This window comes from Canis lupus, chromosome 16, assembly GCF_048164855.1.
Source record: "Canis lupus baileyi chromosome 16, mCanLup2.hap1, whole genome shotgun sequence".
Taxonomy (NCBI): Eukaryota; Metazoa; Chordata; class Mammalia; order Carnivora; family Canidae; genus Canis; species Canis lupus.
Genome location: NC_132853.1, coordinates 51,454,614 through 51,469,858, shown reverse-complemented (window position 1 = coordinate 51,469,858; position 15,245 = coordinate 51,454,614). Strand labels below are relative to the sequence as shown.

General features: G+C 38.8%; 1 protein-coding gene across 1 annotated transcript in view; it reads right to left on the bottom strand.

Annotated features, from left to right (window-relative positions):
• The window catches only part of NSF (N-ethylmaleimide sensitive factor, vesicle fusing ATPase), a 144,791-nt gene extending 129,546 nt beyond the window's left edge, over positions 1 to 15,245 (bottom strand). The window contains exon 1 of the mRNA XM_072781373.1: positions 15,126 to 15,245. Within this exon, the coding sequence (XP_072637474.1) occupies positions 15,126 to 15,137 (12 nt within the window). The 5' untranslated portion in view covers positions 15,138 to 15,245. The remainder of the gene's footprint in view (positions 1 to 15,125) is intronic.

The following is a 15,245-nucleotide window of genomic DNA, read 5'->3' as shown; positions in this document are numbered from 1 at the left end:
CTTCTAGCAAACTCAGTAAGAAGCTGTAAAATATGGTTTGAAACAGAACCATTTGATAAATATAAAGTTAAAGATTTATTTATATTGGGCAGGTTAACCAATGACAGTATCTAAATGAGCACTAAATCATAGTCAGTTAACTGAGTCTTTGGCACTGTGAATAAATAATTTCCTCTCCAAGACTGCATTACTTTGGGAAAGTTCGTCAATGTCTTAAAAATTACTTAAGAATTTGGAGAAGTACCTGTAACGATATCTAGCACATGACAGAGACTCAATAAATATTTGTTGAATTTTAAAACTTTTGGAGATATATCTACAGAGTTGAAGAAAATTAATGCCTTTCTAAGCAGATAAATACATACAACCAAAAAGTGCTATAAATAGGAAATAGACAACAAGGTTCCAAGTACAACAGAAACAAAAACTGTTTGGGACACCTGGGTGGGCACACAGTGGTTGAGTGGTCTGCCTTTGGCTCAGGTCACGATCCCGGGGTCCTAGGATTGGAGCCCTGCATCTGCCTCTGCTTATATCTCTGCCTTTCTCTCTGTGTCTCTCATGAATAAATTAATAAAATTTTTAAAAAATCTTTAAAGTACCAGAAAAGTTTAGCAAAAATGCATAAGACCCTCATGAAGAAAACCAATGCAAATACATAAAAGAATACCCAAATAAATGTAAAGAAATATGATGTTATTGTATGCAATGACTCAATATTGTAAGGATATCATCAACTCCAAATTAACCTATAAATGTAATGTAATTATAAGCAGAATCCCAATGGGTCATTCATATATTCAATCTAAACTGTAACTGCCAAGTAAAATATAGTAGAGGAAATGGGAGGGAATGTTTTAATTTATTAAACTAGCCAAGAAAACTTTTAGGAAGAATAAGGGGAAATGGCCCTACTAGATATCAAAACATGCTATGCACAGTAATTAAAACAAGATGGTATTGCGCAAAAACAAACAGTTCAATGGAGTAAAACCACCAACCCAGAAATAAGAACAGATACACAAGGACGCCTGGGTGGCTCAGCGGTTGGGCATCTGCCTTTGGCTCAGGGCGTGATCCCAGGATCTGGGATCAAGTCCCACATTGGGCTTCCTGCGAGGAGCCTGCTTCTCCCTCTGCCTATGTCTCTGCCTCCCTGTCTCACGTGAATAAATAAATAAATCTTAAAAAAAAAAAAAGAACAGATATACAGAAGAACTTAATATACAAGACTGGGAATCAGTGGAGGAAATTATTCAGTAATGGTGTTGAGACAACTAACTATCCATCTGGTGGTGGTGAGGGAGGAGTGTTAATAACAATAGATAGTATGTTTTGGGAGATTTATTAAGTGCTAGGCACTATTTAAGAGCTTTACATTCCTGTAAGCATTCCAGCTCACAATTCTTTATTATCAAAATCCAGTATTACAGTTGACCCCTTGAACTACATGGATTTGAACTCCACTTCTATGCAGCTTTTTTTTGATAAATATATTACAGTATAATAAATATATTTTCCAAAAAAAATAAATGTATTTTCCATATATATATATACATATATATATATACACACACACACACACACATATTTGTTTTAATCAAATAAACTCTTTGCCCAACATGAGGCTCAAATTCACAACCTCTAGAGTCACATGCTACCAACTGAGCCAGCTAGGTGCCGCCCTTATGATTCTCTTCACATTTTTTCTCCAGCTTAATTCATTGTTAAAAATATAGTATATAATACATACAGCACACAAAGTAAGTGTTATTCAACCATTTATCAATAAGGCTTCTGGTAGCTGTAGAATATTAGTAGTTAAGATTTTGGGGAGTCAAAAAATTTTTTAAGATTTTATTTATTTATTCATGAGAGAAGCAGAGACATAGGCAGAGGGAGAAGCAGACTCCCTGTGGGGAGCCCAATGCAGAACTCAATCCCAGAACCCTGGGATCACATCCTAAGCCAAAGGCAGATGCTCAACCACTAAGCCACCCAGGCATCCTCTCTAAGTGGAATTTCAACTGCACAGGGAGTCAATGTCCCTAACCCCCTTGTCCTTTAAAGGTCAACTGTAACTACCTCACTCTAGCTACTGCTTTAGTTTCTCACAATGCAAGAAAATTACTTCTCGCTAAATAATTTTTTAACGTGATTCATTCTGAATACTGCATACTTAAAAGAGAAAAAAATTCTAATTTTAAGGTGAATAAGCTGAAGATTGCATATTTTCATTCCTATAGGTACCTTCAATATAATTCAAGCACATAATACAGTTTCATTTCATCACCTTCAAGGATCACAATATTCCATTGTTTAACTTCAACCATGTTGACAACCCAATCTTGGACTTCTAGCCTTCACAACTGTGAGAAATAAATTTCTGTTGTTTAAAGTTACCCAGTGGGATCCCTGGCTGGCGCAGCGGTTTAGCGCCTGTCTTTGGCCCAGGGTGCGATCCTGGAGAACCGGGATCAAATCCCACGTCGGGCTCCCGGTGCATGGAGCCTGCTTCTCCCTCTGCCTATGTCTCTGCCTCTCTCTCTCTGACTGTGTGCCTATCATAAATAAATAAAATAAAATAAAAATAAAAATAAATAAAAATAAAAAAATAAAGTTACCCAGTCTCTGGTATTTTATTGTAGCAGCCCAAATAGACTAAGAGAATTTCATATAACATACAATTCATTTTTAAAGTGTGCACTTCAGTGGTTTGTACTATATTCAGTATGTTGTGCAATCATCACCATTAACTCCATATAATTTCCAGAAAACTCCAAAAAGAAATTAAGTACAATTAATAGTCCTAATTCTCCCCACTCTTTACCTTCTGATAACCACTAGTTTAACAGTCTCTATGGATTTTCCTATTCTGGACATTTCATATAACAATAAAATCTGTCAACTTTGTGTGACTGTCTTCTTTCACTAGGCATAATGTCATCAAGATTTTCTATATCGTAGCATGTGACTAGATCATTCATTCACACTGTATGAACAGACCACATTTATTTATCTATTCAGCAGCTGATAGACACTGGGTTATTTCTACTTTTTGGCAATTATAAATAATGCTATGAACATCCATGTAACAAGTTTATATATATAAGTATATACTTTCAACTCACTTGGTTATATACCTAGGAGTAAAATTACTGAGTCATTGTTTAACTTTTTTTTTTAAGATTTTATTTATTTATTCATGAGAAACACAGAGAGAGAGAAAGGCAGAGACACAGACAGAGGGAGAAGCAGGCTTCATGCAGGGAGCTTGACATGGGACTCGATCCCGGGTCTCCAGGATGACGCCCTGGGCTGAAGGCGGTGTTAAACCGCTGAGCCACCAGGGCTGCCCTCTGTTTAACTTTTTGAAGAATGGCCAAACTGGGTCTGAAGTGGTACCTCATTGTTGGTTGTTGTTGTTTTTTTTTTAAGATTTTATTTATTTATTCATGAGAGGTGCAGAGAGAGAGAGAGGCAGAGACATAGGCAGAGGGAGAAGCAGGCTCCATTGCAGGGAGCCCAACGTGGGACTCGATCCCAGGTCTCCAGGATCATGCCCTGGGCTGAAGGCAACACTAAACCGCTGAGCCACCAGGGCTGCCCTTCATTGTGGTTTTTAAAAAACATTTTTTAAACACTGGGCATGAAGCTGGTCTGCAGATTCCACTTGGAAAATCACTGTATTAAGTAAAGAGAAATAAATTTCATAAAACAGAAATACCAATACGTTCCTTTCTTTCTACAACAGAAATATGAAAAAGAGGCTTCAATGATGCTCCAAGGCCATTTCATCATTTAACCTGATAAACACAATTGAGTTTATTTTGATGCTTGATAAGTAGTAAAGTGATTGGGAGGCTTTATATACAAAAAACAGTAATCAGACTCAATATCCGCATATGGAGAAAAAAGACTAACATGAAATCCAGCAGCTATTTAAATTTAGATCTATGCCACATTATTAATGATCTGAATAACAGAATAAACAGCGGTACAGTATTCAATAGGCTGGCAAAGAATGTAACATTAAAATTCAAACTACATTGTCCAAAATGATAATTTATTAAGGTATTTAGAAATAAACATTCATCCATTCACTTAACATTCACTAAGTAATACCTCCACACCGGGCCTGTTTTAAACAGTGAGAATCACATCTTCTATCATCTCACAAAATGTCAATATTATTCTCTAGGAGAAAAGTAACTAGGACAACTAAATATTTTTAATTCCCCCACAATGATGTTCTTTGGAAGATCCAGAATCAGTGATAATTGCTATTTTTGTTACTTGTCAACCAAGTAAGAAAATGTCTGTTCATATGCATATAACACAAAAAACACTTTGCAATACTTAAAAATCTACCAGCAAAACCCTAAGACACTCTTTATTATTTAGGTATTTTAAAAATAAGTGAATTATTGGGTTTCAAAAATGACAACTTATTTCTTACTTTAACAATTTTCACGTTTTCTCCATTACCAAAGATCTATATGGCTAGTGCAAAACACGTAAAAACTTTAGCACTTCACTCTGAATTTAGCAAAGGACCAAAATACCCTGCATTACTCATAAACAGCTGGTGCTAATTCATTTGATTTCAGATCTATAGAGCACAAAGTTGTGATAAATTATTAGTACTATTTGGCCTAATGTCAAAAAAAAAAAAGGAAAAGAAAATCAGCTTTTTAGAGTAATTCAGCTAAATTTTATTGAAATTATCTTTTATCTGCCCTTGTAAAGCATGAGGAAAAAATGTAGGTTAAATCAATAGCAATAAAGATAATTTTTTTCCTAAAGATTTTTTATTTTTAGGTAATCTCTACACCTAACATGAGGCTTGAATTCATGACCCAGAGATTGAGTCTCATGCTTTACTGACTAAGCCAGTTAGGCACCCCAATAAAGATAAATTTAAATTTAAAGATAAAGATATCTTTTAAAAGAAGAGATTACTTTCATATGGAAAAGGGCCAAGAAATTCCAAATTAAAAAAAAATGAGGGAGCAAGAATAATTTCAGAATACAGCAAGAATAATTTTAAAGCTATCATATAATATATATAACATAAATAATACAATTACTACAAAACATATAATGTTTAATATTAAAGCTTTTTTTTCAAAGATTTTATTTATTTGAGAGAGAGACAGAGAGACAGAGCACAGGGGAGAGAGAGAGTAAGAAGCAGACTCTCTGCTAAGTGGGGAGCCTGACATGGGGCTTGATCCCAGGACCCTGAGATCATGATCTGAGTGTAAGGCAGACACTTAATTGCACCACCCAGGCACCCCTACATCTCTTAATTAAGACAGGGGTATTGGTACATATATAGACAAACAAAAGATGAACCACAGAAGAGTCCAGACTTGGGTGGTTATAAAACAGAGATAGCATTAAAAATCAGTGGGGAAAAAGGATGGACTCAATAAATGATATTGGGACAACTGGCTATACATATGGAAAAAACAAAATTAGCTTCCGAATTCACACCAAACACAAAAATAAATTCCAGATGAATTAAATACCAAAATGTAAAAACCAAAATTTTAAACCTTTTAGAAGAAAATCCTTTTGAAGACAGGTAAAGATTTCTTTTGCAGCATCTACATGGCTCAGACCATTGGACAGCCCATTCTTGGTGTCGGCTCAGGTCATGATCTTAGGGTACTGGGACTGAGCCCGTCAGGCTCCAAGATCAGTGGGAAGTCGGCTTCAGGATTCTCTCTTTTTCTTTCCCTCTGCCCTTCCCCTGCTCTCTCTCTAAAATAAATTTTAAAATCTTAAAAAAAAGATTTCTTTTAAAATACCCAAACACAATAATCATAAAGGTAAAGTGAGTAATTATAGCTATAATAAAATTTAAATCTAAAACTCTGTAAACATGAAAAGATCACCACTGTCTGGGAGAGGCTATTTACAACTAAATAAGAACCAGATTCCAAAGCATACCTTACTCCCCTCAAAAGGAAAACCATACAAATCAATTTTTTAAAAAAATGCTAACAGCCAAAAGGTAACAGCAGGCAAAGGATATACAAAGGTGAGTCACAGAAGAGGAAATCCCAATGACCAATAAAAAAAATTGCTCAATCTCACTAGTAATTAGGGAAAAAATGCAAACTTAAACAATAAGATTATATCATATTGTAAAAACTAAAATGTCTGTATGTTAAGTGCTGGAAAAGACGTGTAACGGGCACTCATACACTGCTGGCAAGAGTACAAACTGGTATAACTAGGTGAAGACAAAGGTAACTCATCACCCACCAATTCTATGTAGCAACAGGATACATATTTTAGACATATATCCTAAAGAAACTCTTACATATATACGTAAAGAGACATATAGAGGAATGTGTACTCCAGAAAAAATAAAATTAGAAGCCACTTAAATTATCCTCAGATAAGGAAACAGAGAATTGTGGTATATTCACAAAATAGGATACTACCTAGTAATCAAACAGAATTAACTAGCTCTCTATATATCAACATGGCTAAATTTCAAATGCCATTTTAAATTTTTAAAATGCAGTTTGCAAAAGGAAATATACAGTATGACACCAGTATATATATTTTTAAAAAACACAAAACAGTATATTACCTATGAGCGCAAAGATACATAAACGTGAAAAAAAGGATCTATACTAACTTTAGAATAGTGGTTATTTCTGGGAAAGGTTAGTGGAATCAAAAGGAGATACAGGGATCCCTGGGTGGCGCAGCGGTTTGGCGCCTGCCTTTGGCCTAGGGCGCGATCCTGGAGAACCAGGATCGATTCCCACGTCGGGCTCCCGGTGCATGGAGCCTGCTTCTCTCTGCCTGTGTCTCTGCCTCTCTTTCTCTCTCTGTGACTATCATAAATAAATAAAAATTAAAAAAATATATTTAAAAGGAGATACAAAAGAGATTCAATTGAATCTGTAATGTTTTATTTCTAAAAATTAAAGTTCTGAAACAAATACCACAATATGTTAACACTTAAATCTGGGTGCTAAGCATATGGATATATGTTATGCTATTTGCTGTACTTGCTTGAAATTTTTTTTTTAAGATTTCTTTTTTTTTTTAAGATTTTATTTATTTATTCATGAGAGACAGAGAGAGACACACACACACACACAAGGCAGAGGGAGAAGCAGGCTCCATGCAGGGAGCTGGACTTGGGATGCCTGACGTGGGACTCTATCTCCGGTCTTCAGGCTCATGTCCTGGGCTGAAGGCGGCGCTAAACCGCTGAGCCACCAGAGCTGGGCTTTTTTTCTTTTTTTTTTTTTTTTAAGTAATCTCTATACCCAACTCAACTCATAATCCCAAGATCAAGAGTTGCATGCTCTTCTGAGTGAGCCAACTAGGCACCCCATCCTTAAAATCTCTTAGAGTATATATAAATTATACTTGTTTTAATGCATAGAGCTTCTAGAAATAATTATAGTCAAGTAAGGAATAGTTTCCATCATAAAAAATAAGTTGGAGGGGTGCCTGGGTGGTTCAGTCGGTCGAACATCTGCCTTTAGCTCAGGTCATGATCCTGAAGTGCCAAGATCCAGACCCAGGTCAAGTCCCTGCTGGGTGGGGAATCTGCTTCTTTCTCTGCCCCTAACGCTCCTCATTCTCTTTTTTTTTTTTTCTCTCTCTCTCACTTTCTCTCTCAAGTAAATAAGTGAAATATTAAAAAAAAAAAAATAGATTGGAAATTATGACATTAAATCACTAGGAAACTGAAGACAGCATAATGTAGGCCTCAGAGCCCATTCAAGAGTATTAATACTGAAGTGTAAGCAAGGATCACATTAAAAGATTTTTACCTAAGATACCATACCTAGAGTATGGACCCTTAAGAATTGCAGTATAGCACCTGTCTAGTATATTGCCAATGCAAGTGTTTTCAAAGGTTCACACTGTTCTGCCAATTCAAGAATTTTCAACAGTACAATAGTATAGTTTCACCTTATACTGTTGCACCTTGTTTTAAATACTTGAAAAAAGAACACATCCATTTTAAGCATAAATTCCTTTTGTTTCAAAAAGAAGCTATTTAACGGTGTTACAAAGAGTTCAATTTTACTTTCTAAAACGTATTTGCATTTGAAGATACTTTTTAATATCTCCACTAAAGAGGTGCTTGGGTGGCTCAGTTGGTTAAGTGTCTGCCTTCAGCTCAGGTCATGATCCCAGCCAGGATTCTAGGATCAAGCTCCAGCAAGCCCAAGGCTCTGCTCAGCGGGGAGTCTGCTTCTCCCTCTCCCTCTGCCACTCCTGTTTGTGTGTGCTCTCTCTGTCTCAAATATTTTTTAAAAAGCAAATAAAATTTACAGTAAAGTAACATACAAAAACAATAACTACTGCATATAAGATTGCAGAAAGTTGATATGCTTTGGACAGCAGACCTCTGATTTTAGGAAACAAGACTACAAAACATTCTGTATTATCTGTTTGGACTAGTGGTATTACACATAAACTATCCCCAATTCACAACCTGTGCCCCAAACTACCTGAAGGTTGATTATTTGGTAAAGATGTCATTTACGCACAAAAATCTTATAAATGGCTAAGTTTATTGGGGTGCATGGATGGCTTAGTTGTTTGAGCATCATGACTCTTGGTTTCCACTCAGGTCATGATCTCATGATCTCACACAGTAGTAGAATAGAGCCGGGCCTCCAGCTCCTAAGAATCTGCTTCAGATTCTTTCTCCCTCTCCTTCACTCTCCCTTTCTGCCCTTCCCCACTCTTGTTCATGCAGGCACGTGCTTGCTCTCTCTCAAATAAAATCTTTCAAATTAAATAAATAAATGGCTAGGTTTCTAGATTAGGTTACAAAAGTTTCATCAGGGATCCCTGGGTGGCGCAGTGGTTTGGCGCCTGCCTTTGGCCCAGGGTGCGATCTTGGAGACCTGGGATTGAATCCCACGTCGGGCTCCCGGTGCATGGAGCCTGCTTCTCCCTCTGCCTGTGTCTCTGCCTGTGTCTCTGCCTCTCTCTCTCTCTCTCTCTGTATGACTATCATAAAAAAAAAAAAAAGTTTCATCAATATACTGATACTAAATATACTGGCCTGCCCTTATCAAAATGTGAGATTAGGTAAATTTGACCTCTAACATCTTTGTACATCTCATTCAACTCCTAAGAGAGTTCTCTCCCTTAGATTCCTATTTAATATCATCTTATTCCTATTTCTTCACAACAAATTACCTCAGCTAGGTATAAGAATTTATGAAGAAACTAATCCATTGTCTTTATTTGCATGACTGTATGTATATTTTCGAAAAGGACTGCTGAATCTCCAGTAATTGAGATTTCTGGTAATTTTAAATGATAGAGTACAAAAAAGTTCATACAACATGGAAAGCCTTTCTTCTTTTCTTTTTGATAACCAGATGGTGCTGGTGGTTTAGGGGCCCAAAAAGCAACACCAAAGAGAGCAACTTTATTAAAGAGTTTCTCCATACTTAGAGTCAGCTCTCCTAAACTATTAAGGCTGTATTTCAGATTCTTTCTTTCCTCTACTTCTGATTCTAGGATTCCAGAGAAGCTGTTAGCATAAAAGTTCTGATAGATAGATAGATAGATAGATAGATAGATAGATAGATAGATAGATAGTGTTGAAGCCTGGGGCAGTGGTAGCCAACTGTATGTGGAGTTTTTTCTAAATAAGAGTCTGTATTCAATGTAAGCATAAGAATTAGAACTATAGAATCTATTTTATTGCCAGCAAAAATTTAAGACAGCCAAGAATACTTATTACCTAATTCAATCTTTTTGAAAGGCCAAAGGTAATCAAGTAAGTTTAAATAAATTTATCATTTATTATAAAATGTATCCAACTTACAATTCCATTTTCTTATACAATAAATACACTAAAGAAGAGAATGACAAAAATTATTTTCTTTCAGGTTCTCTGCTTTTTAGATTAGAACCTTAAAGATATTTTAGGAATTAATCAAATTCTCATGATGTAGATGTTATTTACTGAATAATATCACACATTTTTTTTATTCAGCCAATTTCCCAGATGAACTAAACACGATGATCTATTTTGCCCAGAAAAAGCAAAGGACAAGATATACAGGTTACAAATGCTACCAATGATACATGTGATATAATGACACAATGAAAAAGTCTCCTTCAATTACACAATATAAATACCATATACAAGACATTAGAATGCCAAAATTAAACTAACCAAAAGCAATAATTCAAAATAGCTTTTCTCCCACAAAAAAGGGATTCAGAACTCATTGGAAAAGCATTACAACAAGGCTAACTCTATTTGTTAAACTTTAGTGAGTAGTTACTAGGAAATTATAGTTATCGGGAAAAATAGGACAATCAGGGACGGGCCAAAGGTGTTCAGATTTTCCAAAAAACAGAAGGTAGTTTTTGAAAATTAAACTTTGGCAGCAACCTCTAAAAGTTCTAGGTAAGGTAAATCTTCTCTTCTCTATACCCTTGTAACTAAGTTGGTGAAGCAGGTAATAGTATCAAAATGAGCTGGAATTCATATCCTGACACTGCTAGTTAGTTGTGAACCTAGCAAATTAACAAGCTCTTATCTCTGAATAAAACAATATTAATACTACCTAGCTTGCAGGGTGGTTTTGTCAAGATTAAATGAGATATGTTTGTATTTAAGTAATGGTACCCAAAGTATACTGATGTGTATCAGTCTAGAGGAAGGTCCCCATTAGCATGATCAAGGGCTATTTCTGATCCATTTTATCTCCTTTTGATCAATAACTTGAATGTAGACACAGAAGTCATAATTTTAAACCTACAGGAGAAAACAAAACCAGCAGACAGCACTACCAGGTTGTATAACATGAAAGAATTGAGAATTAAGAAGACCTTGAACAAGTAGCAGATAGGCCCTGACCTTAAAAAAAAAAAAAAAAATTGTAAAGGAGATAAATATAGGGTTTTACACTTAGATTTAACTTTAAAAATGCACAATACAGGGATCCCTGGGTGGCTCAGCGGTTTAGCACCTGCCTTTGGCCCAGGGCGCGATCCTGGAGACCCGGGATCGAATCCCACATCGGGCTCCCGGTGCATGGAGCCTGCTTCTCCCTCTGCCTGTGTCTCTGCCTCTCTCTTTCTCTCTCTGTGACTATCACAAATAAATAAATAAAATAATAATAATAAAAAAATAAATAAAAAATAAATAAATAAATAAAAATGCACAATACATAGAATGGGGTGGGGGAGCCAATTTTAAAAGAATACAAGAGTTTTAATTGACTATAAGCTCATTATGAGCCAAGAATGTGATTTACTGCAGGAAAAAAAGAGAATACAACTTTACCCTGTATTAATAATGGTAATGTCTAGCTCAAGAGAACAAGTGTTCAGCATATCCTTCACTAATCACGGTGTTCCACTGGGGACACATTTTAGAAGAAATATTGGCAAACAGCTTTTCCAAAATAAGGTAACCTAAATGATAAAGGGTTTGGAATACAGAATGTTAGACAAATTGGGAATGTTTAAATTGCAAAAGAGAAAATCTGAGAGAATATGTAACCTGTCTTCAAATATATGAGGACCTATCATACAGAAAAGGAACTGTGTCTAGTTCAATACAGCTCTAAACAGGGCAGCCCGGGTGGCTCAACGGTTTAGCGCCGCCTGCAGCCCAGGGCGTGATCCTGGAGACCCGGGATGGAGTCCCACATCGGGCTCCCTGCATGGAGCCTGCTTTTCCCTCTGCCTGTGTCTCTGCCTCTCTCTTTCTCTCCTCTCTGTGTCTCTCATGAATAAATAAATAAAATCTTTAAAAAATATATATAGCTCTAAACAGCTAAAAATTACATGGTACTCCACATAAAAAAGACCTTTCTAATATGACACTAAATTGGGCTAGCTTTAATAGTGATGCACCTTCTACTGCTACAGTATTCAGAGATTAAATTAGCTTCATTTTAAACAAAAATGTACTGGGTACTTAGATCCTAGGCAATATGCAAAGCACCAGTGATGATAATGAGGAAATGAACATGGTCTCTTCTTTCATGGAAGATAAATGATCAAGGCAAATAACCACACGGATAAATTTAAAATAACAAATAAATCTCTAAGGAAAGGAATACAGCTCTTCAAGAACATTTAACAAAGGATTATGACTTATGTGGGATCAGAACAGGCTTCCCTTCAATAGATGAGTGATCTATGAGTAGGAGGTAAATGGTTAGGAACAGAACATCACAAAGAAGGGAAACAGCACATGCAAAGACCTTGTGGTAAGAGAAACTACTAAAGTTCAAGGAACTGAATGGCTTATATAACCTGAGCACAGAGAGTAGGGCAGTGAGTACAGAGTAGCAGAAGTAGAACCACAAAAGGCCTTAAAGGCCCAGTTTGGATTTCATCTTCTCCCCAAATTAACCCGATACTATTGAGGTAGGGGTTTAAGCAGCCAACAGGCATGGGAAGAAACAATCAATGTGGAAAATGCTGTAAAGAGACCTCTAGTGAGCTTCCTGAAGTAGTCCAAACCACAAATTATGGTAGTTTGAGAAAATGTGGTGGAAATGAAGATACAGAGAGGTGGACAGATTGAAGATACTTTTTAGGATATTAAAATGACAGGAACTCCTGGGCGGCTCAGTGGTTGAGCATCTGCCTTCAGCTCAGGGGGTGATCCAGGGATCCAGGATCGAGTACCGCATCAGGCTCCCTGCAAGAAGCCTGCTTCTCCCTCTGCCTATGTCTCTGCCTCATTCATTCTCTCTCTCTCTCTCTCTGTATGTGTATGTCTCATAAATAAATAATAAGAATCTTTAAAAAAAAAAAGAGGATATTAAAATGACAGAACCCACATGACCAGTTCAGTGGATTATTTGGTTATAGCTTAAAGCAGCAATGCCCTCCCCCCCCCACCGCCAAAAAAAAGCAGCAATGCCCAAGCCAGATTCTTCAGCCCTAATAATACCCTTTTTGCAAAGGGGTGGAGTTGGGTGGAACAGAACTCAGTGATGAATTTTACTGGAGGGACAGAGGATGTGGTAAAAAAGAAGAAAGGATGACCATGACCACCACCACAACCACCTTTCCAACCCACACTGGTTTTCAGACTATATAAGTGGATGCACGGTGATGCCATTCACTGAAATAGAAAACAGGAAAAGTACTAATTAGGTGGGCTAAGATCATGGGTTTAGATGTGAACAGTAGAGTTTGAGGTGCCTTGATTTTACATAGGAAGTCTGACATTGATCTGGAACTTAAAGGATAGGTGTGGACTGGGAGTAAAATATTGAGAACCATTGGCATATGGATGGTAATTGAAGCTACAGGCTTAGAAGCGATTGCCTGAAGAGAAAACAGAGAAGAGAGCCTTGAGGAATATCTGCACTGAATAACAGGGTAGAGGAGGGTGAGTCTGCAAAAGAGAGGTAGGAGTGAAAACAAGCAAGGCTGCACAGAAGCCATGGGAAGAGCGTTTTCATGAAATGGTCAATGTCAAATGCTGTGGAGACATCAACTCAAAGAATGAAAAATGTCAATTAAGGGTGCTTGAGTGGCTCAGCTGGTTGAGTGTCTGCCTTCTGCTGGGGTCAGGATCTCAGGGTCCTGGGATCGGGTCCCAGGTCAGGCTCCCTGCTCAGGGAGGAGCCTGCTTCTCCCTCTCCCTCTGCCTTCCTCTCCTTCTACCCCTTCTCTCCGTCTGCGCCCCCCCCCCCCCCCCGTGTGCTCGGGCTCTCTCTCTCAAAAAGAAAAAAAAAAGAAAGAAAGAAAATAAAGAAATAAAAGAAAAGAAATCTTAAAAGAAAAAAAAAGAAAAATGTCAATTAAGTTTAGGAACTCGTTTCAGTGGACTGATACGGCCAGCAATCAGACCTCAGTGGGCTGAATAGGTGGTAAGCAAATGGAAGACAGTAAATGTACACAACTCCATCAAAATTTCTAGCTGAAAAAATGGGAAGAGAAAAGGAGACAGCTGTGAAGGTGGAGGGAGGGTTTCTCTTAAAATGGAAGAAGATTAAGTATGTTAAGAGGGAAAAGGTGAATACATAGGAGTGGGGTTCCTTGGGTGGGGGAAAAAAGAGACTCTGAAACATGAGTAGAGAGAGAGTAGCCATAGATTAAAGGAGAGGCTATGGGGAAGAGGAAGAGGTCAAATTAAATGACCTTTAAGGTGTCTTCTCACTCCATAATTTCACGACTTTCAATGCCATTTAGATAGGACATCCACATGCACGCATAAATTTATGCAAACTTGTTCAAGTCTTCCAGTATAAATAAATCGGCCAAGCACATCCTTATCCCCTAGTGACGCAGTTAATGTCCCTACGTTTATGACCAGTGTAATCTCTGGGCAAGATCCATCCCTCAGAGAGAGCTTTTAGCTCAACGCACACTGCAGCACCGCACCGAACCAGCCCTCGCCAAACCCATACTACACCGCGATTTTAAGAAGCTAAAGGAGGAAGTGAAATTTAAAATCCTGAAACTACAATATACCCTACTACATTCAAAGCGACTGTCATTCACAAAAACAAAACGCGACACCCCAAACGCATCCCCACTCCAAGCTGAGGACACTCCTGCCTGTTCCGACGGTGACAGGTCCCCCAGCCAGGCTCAGGTCTAACGCCACAAGTCATTTGCACCTCCTCCTTCCTTTCCCAAGACCTTTCACACTCTAAAGCAGCAGAAATGGGTTCCTAAGGGTCCTTCCACAGCCCTCGCCCCCACGCAGCCGACGGATCCCCCGCAGTTATCCCCGCGGCTGCACCTAATAAGCTCTGGCTAGGGGGGTGCGACTCCCCCAGAGCCCGTCCGACGGGGCTGGGACCGCCGCAACCCTGCGGCTGGCTTGGGGGACGCGGATAACAAGCCCCGGGGGACAGAACGCGAGCAGCAGAGGAGACCCAGGAGACCCAGGGTGGTGAGGGGCGCAGCTCCCCTCGAGCTTCCTCGGGCGGATGGAGTTTCTGAGGCTAATCCCCTGCCACCGCTCCCCCTTCTCACCCTCAAGCCCTCCTCTGGCTGGCCGCCCCCCCGGACCCCCCATCTGCTCGGACTCACTCCCCCTCCCCCTCGGGCCGTCGGGACCTCCGAGCGCCCGCGAGCCCGGCGCCCTCGCCTCGAGCCGCAGCTCCGGGGCCGCCACTCACCCGGCCCGCCATCTTCGCGGACACGTCCGGCTTGGCGGCTACAGCTGGGCGCTCAGGAGAGCCCGCCCCCGCCGCGCGCGCGCGCGCCCGTCGCCCGCCCTCGCGCAGGCGCGCAGCCGC